Below are 17,857 nucleotides of genomic sequence, written 5' to 3'. Positions count from 1 at the left end.
GGGAAGATGGATGGGCACGTCCTGGGCTGGATCGTCCTGCTCTGGCTCGCAGGTAGGGCCGCGGGCTGCCGGCCGCGGGCGGGGGCAACGGGCACGGACGTCCCGGCGGCCCCGACGTGCCCGTGCCGCGCCGCGCCGTGCCGTGCCCGGCGGGCTCTACGTCTCTCTTTAGGGCGAAAACGGGAGGTTTGGGGAAATGCCCCGGCAGGCTGCGGCAGGGCAGCTGCGGAGGGAGCCAGCGTGGGGTGGGGGTCTTTTCGGGGGCGTCCCGCGGTGCAGTTTGCGGAGACTGCGCGGAGAGGGCTGGTCCCGCCGGGGAGGGGGGGAGGCAGCCAGCGTCTCCTGCTTGCGCGGGCCCGGCCGGGGGGCCGTGGGGGCAGGTCCGAGGGGCCCCCGGCGCTTCGGGATGCGGGCGGCGATTGGGCCACTGTTTACCGCGTCGCGGGGCGTGGGGGGGGAGAGGAGCGCGCTTGTGGCGGGGAAGGTGGGAGCCGGCCCGGGGAGGCAGCAGGAGCGCGGGGTTGGGGCCGGAGTGTCCTTGGCCGCGGTGCAGGGGGGATGGCGACAACCCTCGTCTCCCCCCGCCTGCCCACGCCGGGCCGGGAACAATTGCAGGAACTTCTCCTTTCGCGGTGTCCTGGCCGCACACGCCGTCTAACAGAGGTGTGAGAGGAGGGGGCTGCCCTGCCTCCGCCCCGGCTTCCAGGGGGGCAGGATCCGGCCATCCGGTGCATCCATGGTGCAGCGGTCCCCAGGCCTTTGTGAGCGCAGGACGGGACTGCCTACCCCAGCGCAGCTCGCCAACCACCTCCTGCCCGGCCGGCTCCCGAAGAGGTCGGGCAAGCCCTAAGTAAGGGGGAGGGGAGCCGGAGAGAAGAGCAGAGAGGGCTCTGCGGTGGGGAGAGGGCAGGGGGAACAAGCTGAAAAGAGGCTGGGTTTGAGAGCTGCACAGCGAGGAAAGGAGAGGGTAGGGATTACAGCGGAATGAGAGCGGCAGGGCAGCCGGGAATCGGAGAAGGAAGGAGCCCTGTCGGGTCAGCGGCGGGATCTGCCTCCTCTGAGCTGGTGCAGCAGCCAGGCACAGGCAGGAGCCAGGAGGCTTTAGGAAAAGCTGCAGCAGGCTGACTTCGCCAGGCAGGCTGGTTACAGGCTGGAAGAAGAAACAGGCACACTTGGATTAAGTGGCATATATTTCCCACCACCACCAATGTATCCCACAAAAAAGACCTCAGACTCTTCCCTCTTCCTGTTCAGATTTAGGATTCACAAGCAGTAAATTCGGCTTTTAGTCATAACACCTCTCTCCCACCACCCACCCACCCACCCCTTTCCTTGCTTTTCACTCTGAGTCATCTTCAACACCGGTGCCTGCCTACTGCTCCCTTCCAGCGTTTCACGGCCTCATCTGGGGCTTCAGCAGCTTCCAGCTCATCCTCCCTCCTTGCCTCTCTCCCTGCCTGCCTCCCTGCCATTTGGCTGCTTCTGAACGTATCCCACTTCACTGAGTTGGTCTGGAGTGCCCCAGTGCACCCACAATTACCACTCCTTTCCTACTAGCCATAGTAGTATGCTGATAAATAGTATCCAGGGACTGTTAAAGGAGTACAGGTTGTAGATAAACATAACATTACATTCCTCCCTCTTTTTAAAGAGCTTCATTATCTGGACGTGTCTGGCTAGATCAGGACTTTTCCATCAAGCTAAAAGGCTGGGCTGTTGACACCTTTCTCCTTCCATTAAAGGTAGTTCATGATTACTGGCAGCAACCGCTGTTTGGAGCGTGCAAGGTCTATGCAGAGAGAGGTACTGCTGCAGTAGGGAGACCTTCCAGTCTCCTCTAGTCCTGGGCTTTTGAGACAGGACTGCCTGCCGCTGGAGCTGTCGACCACCAGCAGGCAAAGGCTTCCAGCAGGCAACAGGTTAGCCGTAGCTGTGTGCTGAGAGATGGAGGCAGTCAGTTGCTTCCCTCCAGCCTCCCGGCTGCTGTCGCCCAGCGATAGAGCAGGCACTGCTGTCCTTTTTCATGGCTGAGAGAAAGCAAATAAGACAAGGTGTGTGTATGAGTGAGTGTGAGCATGTATGTGTGTGCACAGAAAAGGGAGAGAGGGTAGCAAACATGGATTCAAGATTTTCTTCTTCCCAGTGGCTGTGCAAAGGAATGAAAGGTCTGCATCAAGGTAAGGAGCCCTAATCCAGCCAGAGTGGTACACTCCGCTCTGGGAAAGAGAAGTGGGGGTTGGGAGGTGGCGGGGCCAGGGTAAGAGACAGAGTGCAGGATGGGGAGGAAGCGGGGAGACAAAAGGGAGCAAGAAAGAGAGAGAGGCTCTCGCCCCCTTCCCTCCCCTCCTCCCTCCTCGAGGTGGGCTGAGAAATTTCTAATCAGCACTCACAGTTCCTTTCCTCCCAGCAATAATTCCTCTCTGTCCTTTGTTTGTCTTTAATTTTTGGCTCTTGCATTTATCTTTTGTTTGGTTTTGTGGATTGTGAGTTCTTAGTGCAATTTGAAAAAATCCTGCATGAGGTACAATGGATTTGGTTTAGCTTCTCTTCCTCCTTCCCTGCTCTCCCATGCGCCTACAGCTAGTGTTTTAATAACAACAGCAAAAGGATGAAGAGCAGGTCATCCTTTATTCCTTCCTGTGAAGTGACACGGGTTAGGATATGTGTGGGACTGTGTTCTTCTTGTTCTAGAAAAAGGAGGTACAATTTGTCAAGTATCCTTAAGCCCCTATGTAAAGCTGGTTCTTGTAAACTACCAAGTGCAGCTTGACTCTGGAATGAATCCTCCCCTCGTGTTTACTGTTATTCATATTAATGCTGTAATTCCCAATGCATTTAAAACTAGAGAAGTGTTGCACTGGAGACTGAACTCCAGTTTTACCCACAGAACAAGCCCAGCAGATTTTTTTCTGCCTCATGACTCAGGCTAAGCTTAGAAAGATTACAGTTAGAAAACTGTCCATGTTAAAATGTGACCTTCTCTCCCTGTTAAGTCATTTTTCACCAATAATTTAGCACTCGGTACCTGTTTACTCTCCCTGTGCAGAAGAGCCACTGTAATGCAATGGTATAGTACAAAGGCGGGTAGATTTACTATACTACCTCTGCTTTCCCAGCCACAGTTTAGGAGAGCAGGCAGAGGGGGCATGCTGGAGCACAGTTGTTTTTTGCTGTTTCCTGGCCAGCTGAGCAGACTTCTTGGGACGGCAGGGAGATGGATAGACTGTTTTATCTGCCTTGAGTTAAAGTATTCATCTGACTTCCCTTGACTGGCTGCACACAGCATAAGCATAGTGTAACTGGGAAGAAATCACATTTTTCTTTTTATTCATGTGAGATGACCTCGAGTGGGACTGGCACCAGTGGAAATCCCAATGCTATCCCAAGAACAGGTGTTATGGCTTGGTGTTATAAGGCTTGGAGAGAGTCTTCCTGTTTCTTTTCCTTCATTCTCAGGATTCTGGTGGTGACCAATTGCTGAGTGATAGTTCTGGGAATGATTTCTGGGATGCTGAATCAAGACTGTAAACCAGGAGCCATCTGACAATTGGAGCACCTTTCAGACAGTAGTAAGACAGGGTGGATTTGATCTGGTGGCCAAAGCTGAGATAATTCTCCTGAAAACATCCAGGGTGACTTTTGTGAATGTGTGAAAGGGGCAGGTCGTAACAGAGTGTAATAAGTGCAGGGAGGCTGGTGAAGAGAGGCCGATACCTAGAAAAGCCCACGAAATGCCCTGGGCTCTTGTGAAAGCCCTTACTTAGTCCTTGCCATTTCAGGGCTGTGTACTTCCCTGGAGAAGTCAGGAGCATGGTGTGCCTGGGGGACAGCATCACAGAGAATGGGGAAGAGCAAGGAATACTCCAATGTCTACTGCAGTCAGTTTGCACAGTCTGGGCTCTGTCCTACATGGAGTGTTTTTGTATTGAGGTTCTGTGCTGTGTGCAAGGCCATGATTTTCTCCAACTGCTTTGTTTTTGCCCCTTTCCAGGTTAAGCAGTTAGGGAGCTGAAATTCTCAGTTTTGCTACAGAGCTGTAAAAAGCAGTACCATTCTTTCACCTCAGCTGCAGCTGACCTATTTAGGCATTGGTTTCTTGCTGGCTAAAAAAGTTGACAATTAGTGGCCACGGAGCTAAGAACACAAGTCTGATAGGAACCAGACCAAGACATCCAATTCATTTCCCATAAGCCACTCAACACAATCTGATGGTGATGGCTTTTGCTGATAAATTGCATGGATTGGATTTAGTCCAGCATGAGTAGGCAAGAATCTGTACAACACAATCTTAGTGATCCCACTGGCTCTCCATTCACCTGTTTACACATCTGCTTATCATCTCTGACTTTCCAGTCTCGAAGCCCAGATCTTGCACTTCCTGATTCAGGCTTGATCCACATTTGAAAGTGTGGATGGTGTGCCTGTATTCAGCAGTGGGGGAAAGAACACTTTTAATTGATTCACAGTAGCTAACGCACAAAAAAGAAAGATATAGCATCCTTTTGCCCAACAGTTTATTTTGTTTGGGGAAGTGATATAAACTACCCTAGGAGCGCTGTCTCTTACCAATGAACATAGGCTTTTCTGCCAAAGCCCTTAGGTATAGTCTAGGAGTAGTTTTCCTGAGGTGCCTGGTTCAGGGCCTGATGACTTCCATTCTCCTGTGTGCACAACTGCCACTCCTATCAATAAAGGTGCACAAAATTGGGGAATGTAATTTTTGTAGTTACATAGCATCAGCTATACTGCCTTAGGCAAGTGGTAGTGTGAGCCAAATAATTGCAAAGAAAGAGATGTGATGCATGCACAGGTAGGGAGACCCATGCTGACCTGAAGAATAACGTGTGTTGCCTTCTCTTGGACTCAGATCTTATCTTGTGTGCTAGAAGGATGCAATCTGAGACCTATTACACTGAACTACAGTATTTGGCTTTGCCTTTATTTACAGGGATTAGTGCTTCAGATCAACTTCATTCTAACTAGATGATCTTCAAGGTCCCTTCCAACCCAACCCATTCTATGATCCCATTCATAAAGGGTAACTTAAGGCTGTGTAGTGAAGCTAAATCTTCTTGGGATTCATCTAGCCTCAGGGAGGCAGCAGATTCTCCGGAGGGCAACTGAAAAGCAAGAGCCTAAGTTATCACCTCTAAATTGCCTTTCCTTATTTACTCATGGAAGGCATTTAAGATCAGGCTCACAAGGCTGAAATGTGCCTGTACAAATATCTCCTTTATAATCACTTCCTGGAATTTCTTTAATCACTGCTAAAGTGTATTAGTGATAGCTTGTGTGTAAAGTTGATTGCATAGTTTGAATGCATAATCTGAGGATACTTTAGGAAAAGAATCAGAGAAAGGAGATGAATACACATTGCCAATGAGAAACAGACAAAACCCATACAATTATTTTTCTGAAGTGTGATTATTTTTAAGATCTTTCTCTGAGAGTGTATATATACACATGCACAGACACACAAAATCATGGATTCTTTTTATTTTTCTGAGAGTAAGGATATCTGTGTTTTTAAGATGCACTTGATTAATATTTGCAGACCTTTTTCTGGGGATTTAGGAGAATAAGAAAGAAGGAAAGCAAAATTGTCATGTAGTCATGAAACTCCCACCAGCTAGATTTTTCTTGTGAAAGTTCAAACATTGCGAAATTCACAATGAACAGGTTGCTTCTCTGGAGTGCCGGAATTACATTTCCATGATGATTTTGAAACAGGGCTAATCTTGCTCTGTCTGCATTAGTCAAAACATAGCAGAGCACAGTTCAGTTTCTTTTCAGTCCTACTTGTATTAAACTAGACAAAGAGCTACCACGGTGCTGTCACTGAGCTTGTCATCCTTTTTCACATCTTTCACTCTTTTGCTACAGCCCAGAGTTCTGTCCTGTGATACAACTGAGGCTTTTCTTATCCTGGCTAGTCTCTTGAAGATTTCTGAGGTCGGCAGTTCCTTCTTGAAGTTGAGGAAGTCCTAAGCAGACCTCTATAATTCACGTGCATGGACATAACTGGTAGCTGTAAAGCCACCATCTGTCTTCAGGCAGTCGAACATCCTGTTGGCCTTTTTGATGGACACTGTTACAGCAGTGACGTACTACATGAATTGACTCCGATCACTTTTTTTGGCAGAGGAAATAACAGGTGTATAATTTCCCAGTTCAGCCATATATAATTGTATATAATTTGACTTAAACGGATCTAGAGTTTCCACTGCTTCAGTCTCTCAATCTGAGGCACTGTGTTGCTCTTAAATGCTATTTCTGGAAAGGATCCAAAAATAATACTTCAAAAATTAATAAAGAGCTTGGGGTAGGATATAGAAGACTCCAGATAATTTACTGCACTTCTCCCAAATGCTTTTGGATAGAAAAAGAATTCCTGTTTTCCCAAAAGCTCCTCTCCTCTCCTCTCCTCTCCTCTCCTCTCCTCTCCTCTCCTCTCCTCTCCTCTCTATAGACATTCACATGGGGGTAGGATGGGGAGAGTTAGTCAGATGAGAATTTGCTAAAGCTCAGCTAATCATTTATTAAAGCAGTCCCTGGCTTGCCAAACTCATTAATCTCATTAACAGGGAAGGAGGGCTATGGTGCATGGTTAGCTGAAAGCACTGTGTTTACTAAGCAGTGTACTTCCAGTGTACAAGGGAAAGATTTAAATATTCACTGTGTCACTGTTTTATCCCTGAAGCTGAAGTAACGTGATGAGTCACTCGGTCAGCTCATGTCACGTGCTGGCTTTGGCCACAGGCTGCGTAGGGTCAGGCATAGAGTTGCCAGATACAGGTCTGACCTGGATCCATTTGGTTTTCAACGTGTTCGTCACGTCTCTTGCATTCAGATGCAACCCGGGAAGCACAGGGCCCTGGGGGGGAGAGAATAAGACAATGTCACCACTTGGTTCACCTTGAGAAGTAAGTGGCAATGTTCTCTTAGTGCCATATGGCCCCCATGTTTCTGCCTCTCTAGTTCCTGGGAACAGGAGGTCTGGCAGAAATGTCCCAGCTGCCATTTCTTGAGTTATCTCTCTGCCTGCACCTTGGGAAGGTGGAGGAGCTGCCTCATGCCCCTGCCTCTCATGTGGGAACATCTTGTTGGGACCTCAGCTGTGTTTTCGGGTACTCTGGAGAACACCCATGCTTCAGTGTTTGGATTTGGGTCCAGGCACTTCTGGCAAAACTAATGACATCTCCTGTGCAATTTCCACTTGGCACAAGTACGATATGCATAATGTCATGCATTCATTGCATGCATAACAGAGCATTCCTGTTGAAACGCCATAGCACCCTTGTGCACTGCAGGCCTTCACATAGTAGTCCCCAGGGTCAAATCCTGCCTAGATCAGTAAGCCTTTGTTAGTATCAGTGACTATCTTGCCTCTCTGAAATACACTTTCCCCTAGGTTCTGTCCATACTGTGGTTTTATCCCCTGACTGGTATTTATAGACTTCATTGTGATTTATAGTTTGGACATTGATAACTTGTTGAAATGAATATTCAGTGTTGGTCCAGCCTCTTCACTTTCCTTTGGTTCTGACTCCTAATCATGAGATCTCTGCTTGCTTTTGCTTTTCAGGTCTGCAGCTGTCTCTAACTTGACCTTGTCCCTTCATGCCTGCTGTTGTCATACTGTTGATGCATTTATTGCTCTCTGTCTGCTTTAAACTCCAATGCCTTAGTCTATGCCTTTTTTTTCCCCATCCTAAAGATATCTCCTGTCATTTCACTTACTTTTGCCAGCTTCCATCTCCTTTTCATCTCTAGTTTCTGGAGCAGGTGGTTTATTTTTGCTGACTCCATTTCCTCTCATCTCTACATCATTTCTTAATCTCCTGCAACCTGGCTCCAGCTCCAGCCCTTTGAAATTATTTTGACCTAAGCTGAGACACCTTCCTCAGTTTCTTCCAGCTGATTGTAAGCTTCCTGCTTCCATGATTGTCATCCTGATTATCCTTCTGCTTCCTAAACTTACCCTGATACTTTATCCTTACTCTCTTTTCTTCTTTCCTGGCATTTGCCTTTCCCTCCTACTGCTTCCCGACATCAGGGAGGCTTTCGTTGTCCTCAGTCTTTCATTCTTCCCTAAGCTTCCCCTAAGTCCATCAGTCCCTCCTGATGCTGTATAAACATCTTCTGCTTTATTCTCTTGAATGTTTCCTTGTATCTTGTCGTCTTTTTCACTGTGTGTGCTCCAGGCCTTGGGCTGTATGATAACTGGATGTAGGGAGCTGCCATCATCAACATGTCCCGTACTGAAACTGGTTCCTTTTTCTCATACAAACCGTCGCCATCTGGGCCTGCTGTCCATCAGCTGCAGTGCCCCTGGTTACAAACTTCCTCTTAGATGCCCCCTCCTTGCTTCTGGGCTGTTTCCCTGCCTCCACAGGCCAGCACTTCCCTGCTTGGGAAAGTGTCAGCGTGTGTTTCCCGTGTTGCGTAAGTGCTCTCAGTCATTGCTGCCTGCAGCGCAAAAAGGAGGGAAGCAATGAAGGGCATGTGTGGGAGGTTTCAGCCAGTCCCCTGCGGGTAGATGGAGTACCACACTCTCCCGAGGGCTTTCTGCTGGCATTGCTCACTGACTCTTGGCTTCTCCCTAAGCTACACAAGGATGTGGCAGCAGTCCCATGCGTCTTCTCTGAGGCCTTAATACATCAGCTCCAGGCTGCAGTTCTCCCATCAGCTGGTAGATAAACATTACGTGTTGAGATCCATCTCCTCCCTGGGAATGTGAAAAGCTTGAGTGTTTGGGCCATTTTTCTCTGCACCTCCCACATGGAGCAATTTCTCTCAGTGCTACATGCCAGCCCTGGCAGGAGCTGTGCGATTTGGATCCACTCCTTCATGCATCTCTGGAGTTTGGCAGAGCAAGCAGCAATAACTGGGCACCAGTGCACAGCGGGCTGGGCCAGGCACTGTGTGCTGCCTGACTTCAAAGAGGAGGTGTGATGCCACCAAAATTCGGAGAGTGGTTACTTATTCTACATTGGGATTGTTACGAACTCAGGATCTGGCCCCTTGGCTGACCTGCTGTAGAAATGGAGTATGGCCATCCCTGAAATATCTCTTCCTTATCTGTGAACCTGCCGCAGAAGTGAATCGTCACACCACTGTGTTAGGCTCTCTGCAGAGCGTAAGGATACTACATTTGAGCCTTCAGCCCCATTGTGCTGTATTTTTCCTTGTGGCTGTAGACTATGAAAAAAGCAAACTTACTTCTGCTGCCAACATCCGTGCTTACATACATTGAGAAGCATTGCATGCTAGCACCTGAAACAGATGGATGTTTTAATTTAATGTACATGGCGAGAATGATGCTATGATAAAATGCAGTAGCTTCCTCTTAAAGCAATGCCAAGGCATATGACACTCATGTTTTTGTCTTTTAGCTGAGGTGGAAGGGTTGCAGGTCACCGTGCCTGAGAAGAAGAAGGTGGCCATGTTGTTTCAGCCTGCTCTGCTTCGCTGCCATTTCTCTACTTCTTCCACCCAACCAGCTGTGGTACAGTGGAGGTTTAAATCTTACTGCCAGGACCGAATGGGAGAAGCTTTGGGTATGGCGACTTCTGGTTTACAAACTATGAGCAAGAGGAACCTGGACTGGGATCCCTACCTGGACTGTGTGGACAGCAGGAGGACAGTCCGTGTCGTGGCCTCCAAACAAGGATCTGCTGTCACTATAGGGGACTTCTATAAGGAAAGAGATGTCAGCATTGTCCACGGTAACTCTCCTACCCCAGTGATGCTTGGTGGGTGTTGGAATGGACCCTTAGCAATTTGGGGTGCTGGAGGCTGGTGGTAATTGTTCAGTTAACTCCCTTAGAAAAGGCTGCTGGAAGGGAGCTGTTGTATGTCAGACATTTAGGATTCAACCAACCAACCCTAGACCCAAAGGTCATTTCCTTTGGTGCTTCCCTTCATCCAACTCCATGTAGGTCTCCAACCCTCATACAGTATTCTTTTCCCTTTGATGAAGTGCAAGGTTTTTATTCCTGGCTTCTGCATATTGCTCTGTATATAGATTTTCCTTAACAAAGGGGTGCCAGCAAGATAGAGATGAATTCAGTCTCTGCAGGCTAGGTTTTTCTTCCTTGCGAACTCCAGTGATTTTTTCCCAGTTCAAAATACCGAAATTATCCTACACCTCATGTTTGCTCAACTCTGGACTTCACCAGCTTACCCCATCATGAATCTAAACCCACGCAGCTTTGGGCAGTGTGAAAGGAAGAGATTTCCATGGGGTGAAGTCAAATTGGGTGGACATGGGGGGTGGCAGGGTCCCTAAACATTTGGTCTGGAAGGCTATGTGAGAAACCTTGTTCCCCAAAAGCACAAAGCTTCTGCTTGACTCAGGACACCACCTCAGTCGGAAGTGGAGGCTCCTTGCTGTGGAGAGCATGTGATCAGCCTCAGCAAGGGGGAATGTTTTCCTTTATGTCTCCGTGGAACGTCTTCCGCAGATGACTGAAGTGCTGTAGAGGAGATAGTGTCTAAGCCCTTCTTGCACGGCACGAATACTGTTGGAACCCCAGGCCTTGGGTGATAAGGACAGCGAGTGACATTAGTTACCCCTTCTGCTCTTGGCACTTGCAGAGTGAGCTGCCTCTGCGGCATTACCTGTCTTCCCACTTAACAGCCACAGAGTCCTGAGTCTGTTGTTTTTTCCTGAATAGTGTGATATTCTGCATAAGGTTAATCCCTCATCTTAGTAAGGTAATGAAATGGATTTGGGACACAGAGATGGACCCAGTGCTTTCAATACTTCACTCTTCCTGTAGGTGTTGGAGGGAAAGCCTGACTTTTCTTCTTTGCCTTTCAGATGCAGACCTTCAGATTGGGAAGTTGATGTGGGGAGACAGTGGGCTCTATTACTGCCTTATTATCACACCGGATGATGTGGAGGGCAAGAATGAAGAATCGGTGGAGCTGCTTGTGCTTGGTAAGCCCTTTTGCCAGATTGCTTTTTCAGCAGGTAGCTGATGTATCTTTCCTTCTGCTCTCTCGCTCTCTCTACATATCTGTGCGCCATATTACTATGGGTGTAAGATCTATGTAAAACAGTCCCCGCAGTACCTTCACCATTGCCTTGCACCTTGTGCAGTCATTCACACCTAGGCAAAGTGGGTGGTAAATGCTACCAAACCAGAATAGTAATGTTTACACCCACACTGCTCACACGTTGCGCAGGCGTAAATGACTACAGAGAGTGCAGCGCTGTGGAAAGTCAGAACCCTTGTTTTTAAAACATAAACCAATAAACTTGCAGCGAAGTGAGCACTTGAGACAGACTCTTTTAAAAAAAGATACCCAGAAGACATCAAATTACATGCTTTTTGCAGTCTTTTAACATTCTCTTTGTCCCACTCTTCTGACCTGTGAGGATGTCAAGAAGCACCGTGTTTATCTGCTTATGTGTGTCAGTTTGGGAGATTTTTCTGTCTCCCTAATTATACTTGTGCAGTTAGAGGTGGAGTTTCACAGTCACCCTAAACAGGTCTAAGCTGGTGCTGCCACTAAAAGGACCTGTCCTCTCTCCAGTATGCATGCTTGGCTCTGTGTCTGTTAAGCTCCCTTGAGCAGTGTGGTTAGCAGGATCAGTTTCTTTCCTGTTTGCAGGGTTAGCTTTCAGTGATGGCTTCCACAATACAGCTAACTGTAAAGGTCATAAAAGCACCCATCCCAGCTAGGGGAGAAAAGCAGAGTGGAATGGGCCTTTCAGGGACATTTGTTGACGCTGCCTTGAGCCAGCTGTAGTACTTCACCCCTAGACTGCCCCAGGAGAGTAAGATGAGTTTTTCCCAACTTACCTTAAGACCTGGTGACACCAGTGTTTGTCTGGTCAGCATGCTTGCGTGGTTCTTGGGTGTACAGATTCTGTACATTCTGCGAAGGAAGTGTTAAAAAGCTTGGGTCTATAGTGTGTAGGTGATACATAGAAGCATACAATAGAACATGTCTGTCAAGTACTCTTGCTCTCATGGCTAAGGTCAGAGTTTAATTGGCATTTATATTTGGAGCTGTAGTTGTCCTCACAAAATAAACCAGATTGAATGGCTGAGTGACTATAACAGTGCCATCACCTCCCCTGACTTTTCCAGATGTCAGTCAAGCAATGGACAATTGGAGAATGGGTCCCTCCAGAAAACGGTGTCATACCCCTGTCTAAATCCACAGTGTGACTGTGTATTATAGGCTAGTGAATTACAGGCCCAAGACTGACCTGTGTTAGTTCAGGTGAGGTTACCTCTGCCAGGTGGCAGTTGTAGCTGTTACATAGCCTCTCCAGAGGAGCTGTCTGTTGGCTGCATGGCGATGGGCTGCTGAATTATGTCCCTTCTTCACCTTCCTGTCCAGGATTTGGTGTCTTCCTCTTATGTGTGTCTACTACTGTGCTCAGACACCAGTGATGAAACAGTGCTATGGTAACAGGAAGAATCTGTTTTTCAGTGTGTACAGAAGACTATGTGGGGGGAAAACAAAGAAATCCCCTCCTCTGAAGCTGGCTTGATGATGTCCCTGGCCTCAGTTCATTGTGATTATGTTGGGAGGAAACATGTAGCTTAGGCTGCATTACCTTGACCGCATCTGCTTTTCTGTTCACTACAGCCTGTGGGTCTGACCTTGCACTTTGTGCAGCACCGTGCGAAGTTTGGCAGCAGCATGAAAGCATACTTGTTGTGGGCATACTTTGTTCTGCCTCATGCTGTTTGGCACAGCTTGTGTGTATTTCTTCTCCTGGGTAGTGTGTACGGAGGCAACATTCCAGCTTTCGGAGCGATTCCAGGTTACCCACCCATTTCCTTCCTTTTTCCCTTCCTTTTTCCCTTCCTTTTCCCCTTCCACCTTTGCTGGTATTTCTACTTTCTTTTCCTTTACCTCTTCCCCATTGATGGCTGGAGGAGGAAGCAGCCAGTGTTGAAAATACCTTTTCTTAATATTCTGGCATCTTCTGGGACATTTTTTATTCCATCCCACTGCTTCAAGGGAGACAGTGAGTACAGATGTAGATCGGAGCAATTCCACAGTCCTAGGGGACATGTGGTAAAAGGGTTTTGTTTGCTGTCTGCTGCTCTTTGGGTGGAATCCAGATTCCTTGTTAGAGTGGTCGGAGCAGTGGAGGGATAGTGTTTGTGAGAGACGCTATGATTTCCGCAGCACATTGCTTGCTGTTTGCTCTCTGCTGACAGTGGTCTTTCAAATATAATTTACATTGCTTATTTGGGGGCTGCTGCATGATTTAAGCATAGATTAGAATTTTGAATAGAGCAGAGGTTCTACCCACTCACATTATCAGTGGAGAAAGACAGAAAAATCAGTAACAGAAAAGGAAATAGGAAAATATCCCTTCTTTTGGTTTCATATTAATGCCAAGATGAAAGGTGTGTTTAGGTTAGAGAAAGATACTGCTGAACAGGGAAGTTTAATATCATGTAGAAACCTTGAAAGGACTGAGCAGCAAAAATGGTAGATACCTAATAGCATCAATAAATTAATGGAAATTTGCTTATCTAAAAGTGGAGGATCCTGCTTTTATACAGTGAATTACACCATTAACAAATGGTCAAAAGCTGCTTTATCACAACTTGGAGCAAAATCAAAAACCTGAGCAAATTACAGTATTCCTTTTTTCTTAGGGAAGCAATCACAGAGACTTCCAGTGAAGTCTAAGTTGTCAGTCAGCCCGGGTTATGATGGGATTGCATGTTGAGTTTTGTCACCTGTTTGTGTCATGTTGACACACAAAGCGGCTGGACAACTCTAGATAGCATCAGAGAATCCCATGTGCTGTCTTCATTTCAGGCCTGTTTCAGAAAAGCAGATAAGCATTTACTTATATCCATTTGTGCTCAGCAAAGCTAATAGGATTTATAAAGCATACCTGATGTTAAGCATGTGCTTATGTGCTTTGCTGAAAAGACCATTCAGTAGGTGTAGCTTAGTCAGGGACTTTAACCCTCTCTAATGGAATCAGTGCAGACAAGGGAAGAGGGATAGTAACCTCTGAGCCTCAGAAACACAGAAGGGGATTGGCTGGTAGTGAACCTCTTGTAGAGTAAGGGAAGAATTTAAATTAAAAAGTACTATTACACTTTTACTAAACATTTGTATTTTGGTGGCATTTGGAATCTCCAAATGAGGTCTAGCATGCTGGAAACTGTATGAACTCTGCTTCTGCTGCAGCAGGACTAGACTAGTACAGAGGTTAGCAATTCCACAACAGGAGTCAAGTGATGCTCTCTGCACTCGTATGTTTTACTAGAAATATAGAACCCTTTGCTGACATTACAGCTGGGCTAGTGAATCCATTTGCAACTTCATACATTTGGTTTTTAGAACTAATGTGATTGAATCAAAAAGGCTGAATCCTAAGTTTAAGAAAGTCTACATTTCTATCTTAGTAGCTAACAGCTGAATGTCCTGCTTCTTGAAACACAGACAGTGCTATTAATCAAATAGTTATTTGTAGCGCCTGTGCACTGCTTTTTATATAAGAATGTCAGTAGGCTTCAGTAAAGTCATTCATTGCAGCCTTTGCTGAAGGGAACTGCAAGTGTACCAGTGCAGTGGATGCAGGGTGCCTGGAGTAACCTTCGAATCAGAAATACAGGGCAGTGTCAGTGGATACCACATCCTAGCTTCATGTGACCCAGCTCACATCAGGAAGCAGTCTAGCTTAATTGCATGAGACTGCATATAACCCAGTAAGCCTTTCCGAGAGCCAGAATTTACTAATCAGGTGCAGGGTCCTGTGAAAGCAGCTATACTGCTCCCTTCCCAAGCTGGTACAGCTATAGAGCAATGGCTGTAGGTATAGCTAGGCACAGCTGGCTACCGTGAAATGTGTAGGTCTGTGCAAGCTTTGCAGTGTTTGCATTACGAGATTTTACATAGCTTAGACATGCATCATGAAGTCATGGTTTCATTCCCAAGGATGTGTCAAGCTCTTGGAAGAGGCAGGAAAGTGATCCACTAATCCCAATTGTTGGTTTGATACTTTGGTTAGTGATCCATGTGCTTTGCTAGACAGCTATTGCCTGCTTTTTTTTTCTATCCAGTTTGTCAGCTCATACTACATAAATTATGTAGTAGTGAAATATTATTTTATAATTAATCTTTTGGAAGCTTCAGGTTCTACGGTTGTTATGCTTTAAATAAAAACAATTAGCACTTGAGGTTTTTGTTAATTTCTGAACTCAGCTAGCATTTAGCATTGGTAAACTGACAGCTTTGGTAGTTTGTATTACCAGCCAATATCGATTTAGGCTAAACCCCCAAATTTATGAAGTCTAACACCCATAGGTGGGAAAGAATGTAGATACATACACAACACAGCATATTGCACAGTAATTAATGTACTAATAGAGACATGCATTGGCTTTCAGAGAGAATAAATCTCTACTGGGTCGTGTGTGTATGGCGTGCAGTGCTAGTAAGGGCAGTTCTTACTCAGCAAAATGACTCGATAGCTGGTATAAATATAGCCAGGTTTGGAGTCTCTTGTGTGCCAGGAGAGACTGTATTGTAAGAGTTGCTGTGGTTTTGGAGACAGGAAAGTTCTTGGCAAAATTTTGCCTTGCAGGACGATGGTTTTAGGATTTTGCTCTGTTTCGCTGAAAAGCTGCCAGTAACTTCTGAGCCAGTACTTGGGTCACAGCAGTTGGCAGAGATGCCAGTGCTTCTGGCCATGTGTTGGGGATGAGAGGGCCAAATCTCAGCCGGGGAGGTGTCTGTAAGCAAGTTCACGGCGAGCGCTCTCCGACCTTGAGCTGCGCCTTCCTGACCGAAGGCGAGTAGTGCCAGCAGGCGAAGGATGTGATTGGCACGGGAGCCCTCCACTTAAACAGCCAGGAAAGGCGTTGATGCCAGGAAGGCCGCTGGTGTCCTCCCACCCCCAAAGTACTGGTCCTGTCCTTGCTAGGCTGGGTGCTGCTGCCCTGCCCCGGACCACTGTGGTGCAGCCTTTGTAATCTGGGTCTAATCCCCCTCACCCTAGCCCAGCCTACTCCTAGTTATTTATTTCACACCATTTAGAAGTGCTACTTGTTGCCAAGGTTTTTTACCCCTCTTTTCCTCCTTATTTGCCAGCAACAGCCACACGCTGCTCACGTGGTTAAAAGACCTCCGTTACTAAGGTAGCCATGGCAACAGCCTCCTTGGAGGTCTTTGTTGCCTGCTAAAACTTTGATCTCCAAGAAGGGCTGCTGCTATTTCTCTCTCCAGTTGAAGAGAAGGATGGGAAGAAAGGATAAAGTTTACTCTGAGCAGAGGGAGCACGGAGGGACTCATTGCAGAGCCATGCTCTCCCAATAAATCTCACAGCAGCTCTCTTGGAAAAGTATCTGATTTACAAGGGCCACGCACGCTTCCTCTCCTACGCTTTCCAACTTCCCCTAAGGGCAGTGTCCCATGCCAGGGGCCCCTTGCTGTGGCAAATTTTTCCGCCACCGAGGAAGAAATAGTTCCCCCTGTAGCTGCTGCCTCCCGTGGTCCCACTGCTGCAGGTAGGCCTTCGGAGGCAGCCCTCAACAGGGAAAACAATTCCACAGTTATTCCCATATTTACCCAATATTTATTGCATTTATGCAATTGCCAGTATTTACCATGTTCCCGTATTTACCCAATTGCCATGTTCCTGACTGCACCTGCACCTACTTTATTCATGTCATCGTTTCTTTTCAGCTGCACCACTTATCCTAATTATTTTTGTGTCTCTTCTCTGCAGACTCTCTGCTAATTGTCTGCTTGACTCCAGGTCCTCCCTGATCTGCTGCTATTTGCTCTCTCGCTGTCACCTGCCTGCCTCCTGTGTATTAACTCCTGTCCTCTTCTGTATCTCTGCACCTTCTGGAGCCGCTCTGCACCCACTCAGCTTTTCCTCTCCCATTCCTCCTCTTGCCCTCTACCGCTGTGCTCTGCCAGTGCAGACTGGGGGCTCGTGGGCTCCCTCACGCTTTGAGGGGCCTGGGGTGTACAGCGTGCCCCGTGAGAAGCTGCTGCGCGTGGGTAAAGCCCCACAGCAGCACGGTGGGAGTAGAGATGGGTGCACGTCCCAGATCCGTGCTGGAATGAGGACAAGCTCCTAGCTCCCACAGAGCCACCTGGGACAGCCCTGGTAAACGGGGCCATCATCTACTCCCTCTTTCCCCCAGGGGTGTCTGCTGGGGCTTGGTGGTGAGAGCTTACGCAGAGGACACATAGGCCTTGGGGGGGGGCAGGCACAGAGCTGCCACTCGGTGGCCATGCCCAGCCATCTCTTGGAGTGCCTGCGGTCCTCTCAGGCAGGCAGAGCTGCTGTGCAGAGGTGGTGTGGCCAGATGGTCTCTTGGCAGGATGTTTTACTAAATTGTTTTCTCCCCACCAATTGCTACCTAGCCTCAGCCCTCCACCTTAAAGTTTCCTTAAAAAAACAAGAGAGAAGTGAGGCGAGCTTAACACCCCTGGAAGGAGCAGCCTGGGCGTAGAGGGCTGGGAGGGTGCTGGCCATGGGTGCCGTGGCCGTCTCCTGGCTGGTGTTTCAGCCGTGGGTCCAAAAGGAGGCCTTGCTCACTGCAACCCTGCCCTGTAGGCCACAGCTTTGGGCACTGCGTGACCCGCTGCGGTGCCATCCCGGGCTCCCCTCTGCCGGCTGCTGCCTGGCTTTGGGTCTTGCACAGGACAGGCCGGGAAGAGTCACCGGTGGCCCTTGCCCCCCCCCGAGCCACCCTGTCCCTGCACCCGCTGGCTGGGGCTGGCTGGTGGGCTGGGTGCTTTTGCTCCACTTGTTGCTGGCAGCAGCGACAAGAGGAAAGTCGCCTTCAACGAGGGGCAGTGGCGGGGGGGGCCCCGGTGCCGGGGGAACCGCAGGGGAGGG

At 48.0% G+C, this 17,857-nt stretch overlaps 1 protein-coding gene across 2 annotated transcripts in view; it reads left to right on the top strand.

The window, feature by feature from the left end:
- The first annotated feature begins 6 nt into the window (after positions 1–6).
- The window catches only part of ILDR2 (immunoglobulin-like domain containing receptor 2), a 35,771-nt gene continuing 17,920 nt past the window's right edge, over positions 7–17,857 (top strand). Inside the window, exons 1-3 of one of the 2 annotated variants that reach the window (XM_010567259.1) lie at positions 7–52; positions 9,396–9,728; positions 10,826–10,945. In XM_010567259.1, coding sequence (XP_010565561.1) covers positions 7–52; positions 9,396–9,728; positions 10,826–10,945 — 499 coding nt within the window. Of the gene's footprint in view, positions 53–2,116; positions 2,178–9,395; positions 9,729–10,825; positions 10,946–17,857 lie in introns of those variants that run through there. The other variant, XM_010567258.1, reaches the window with a different exon arrangement.

Source organism: Haliaeetus leucocephalus, unplaced genomic scaffold, assembly GCF_000737465.1.
Source record: "Haliaeetus leucocephalus isolate CR32 unplaced genomic scaffold, Haliaeetus_leucocephalus-4.0 Scaffold228, whole genome shotgun sequence".
Classification (NCBI taxonomy): domain Eukaryota; kingdom Metazoa; phylum Chordata; class Aves; order Accipitriformes; family Accipitridae; genus Haliaeetus; species Haliaeetus leucocephalus.
Note: the sequence above shows the minus strand (reverse complement) of the source record. Positions and strands in the feature narration are given on the sequence as shown.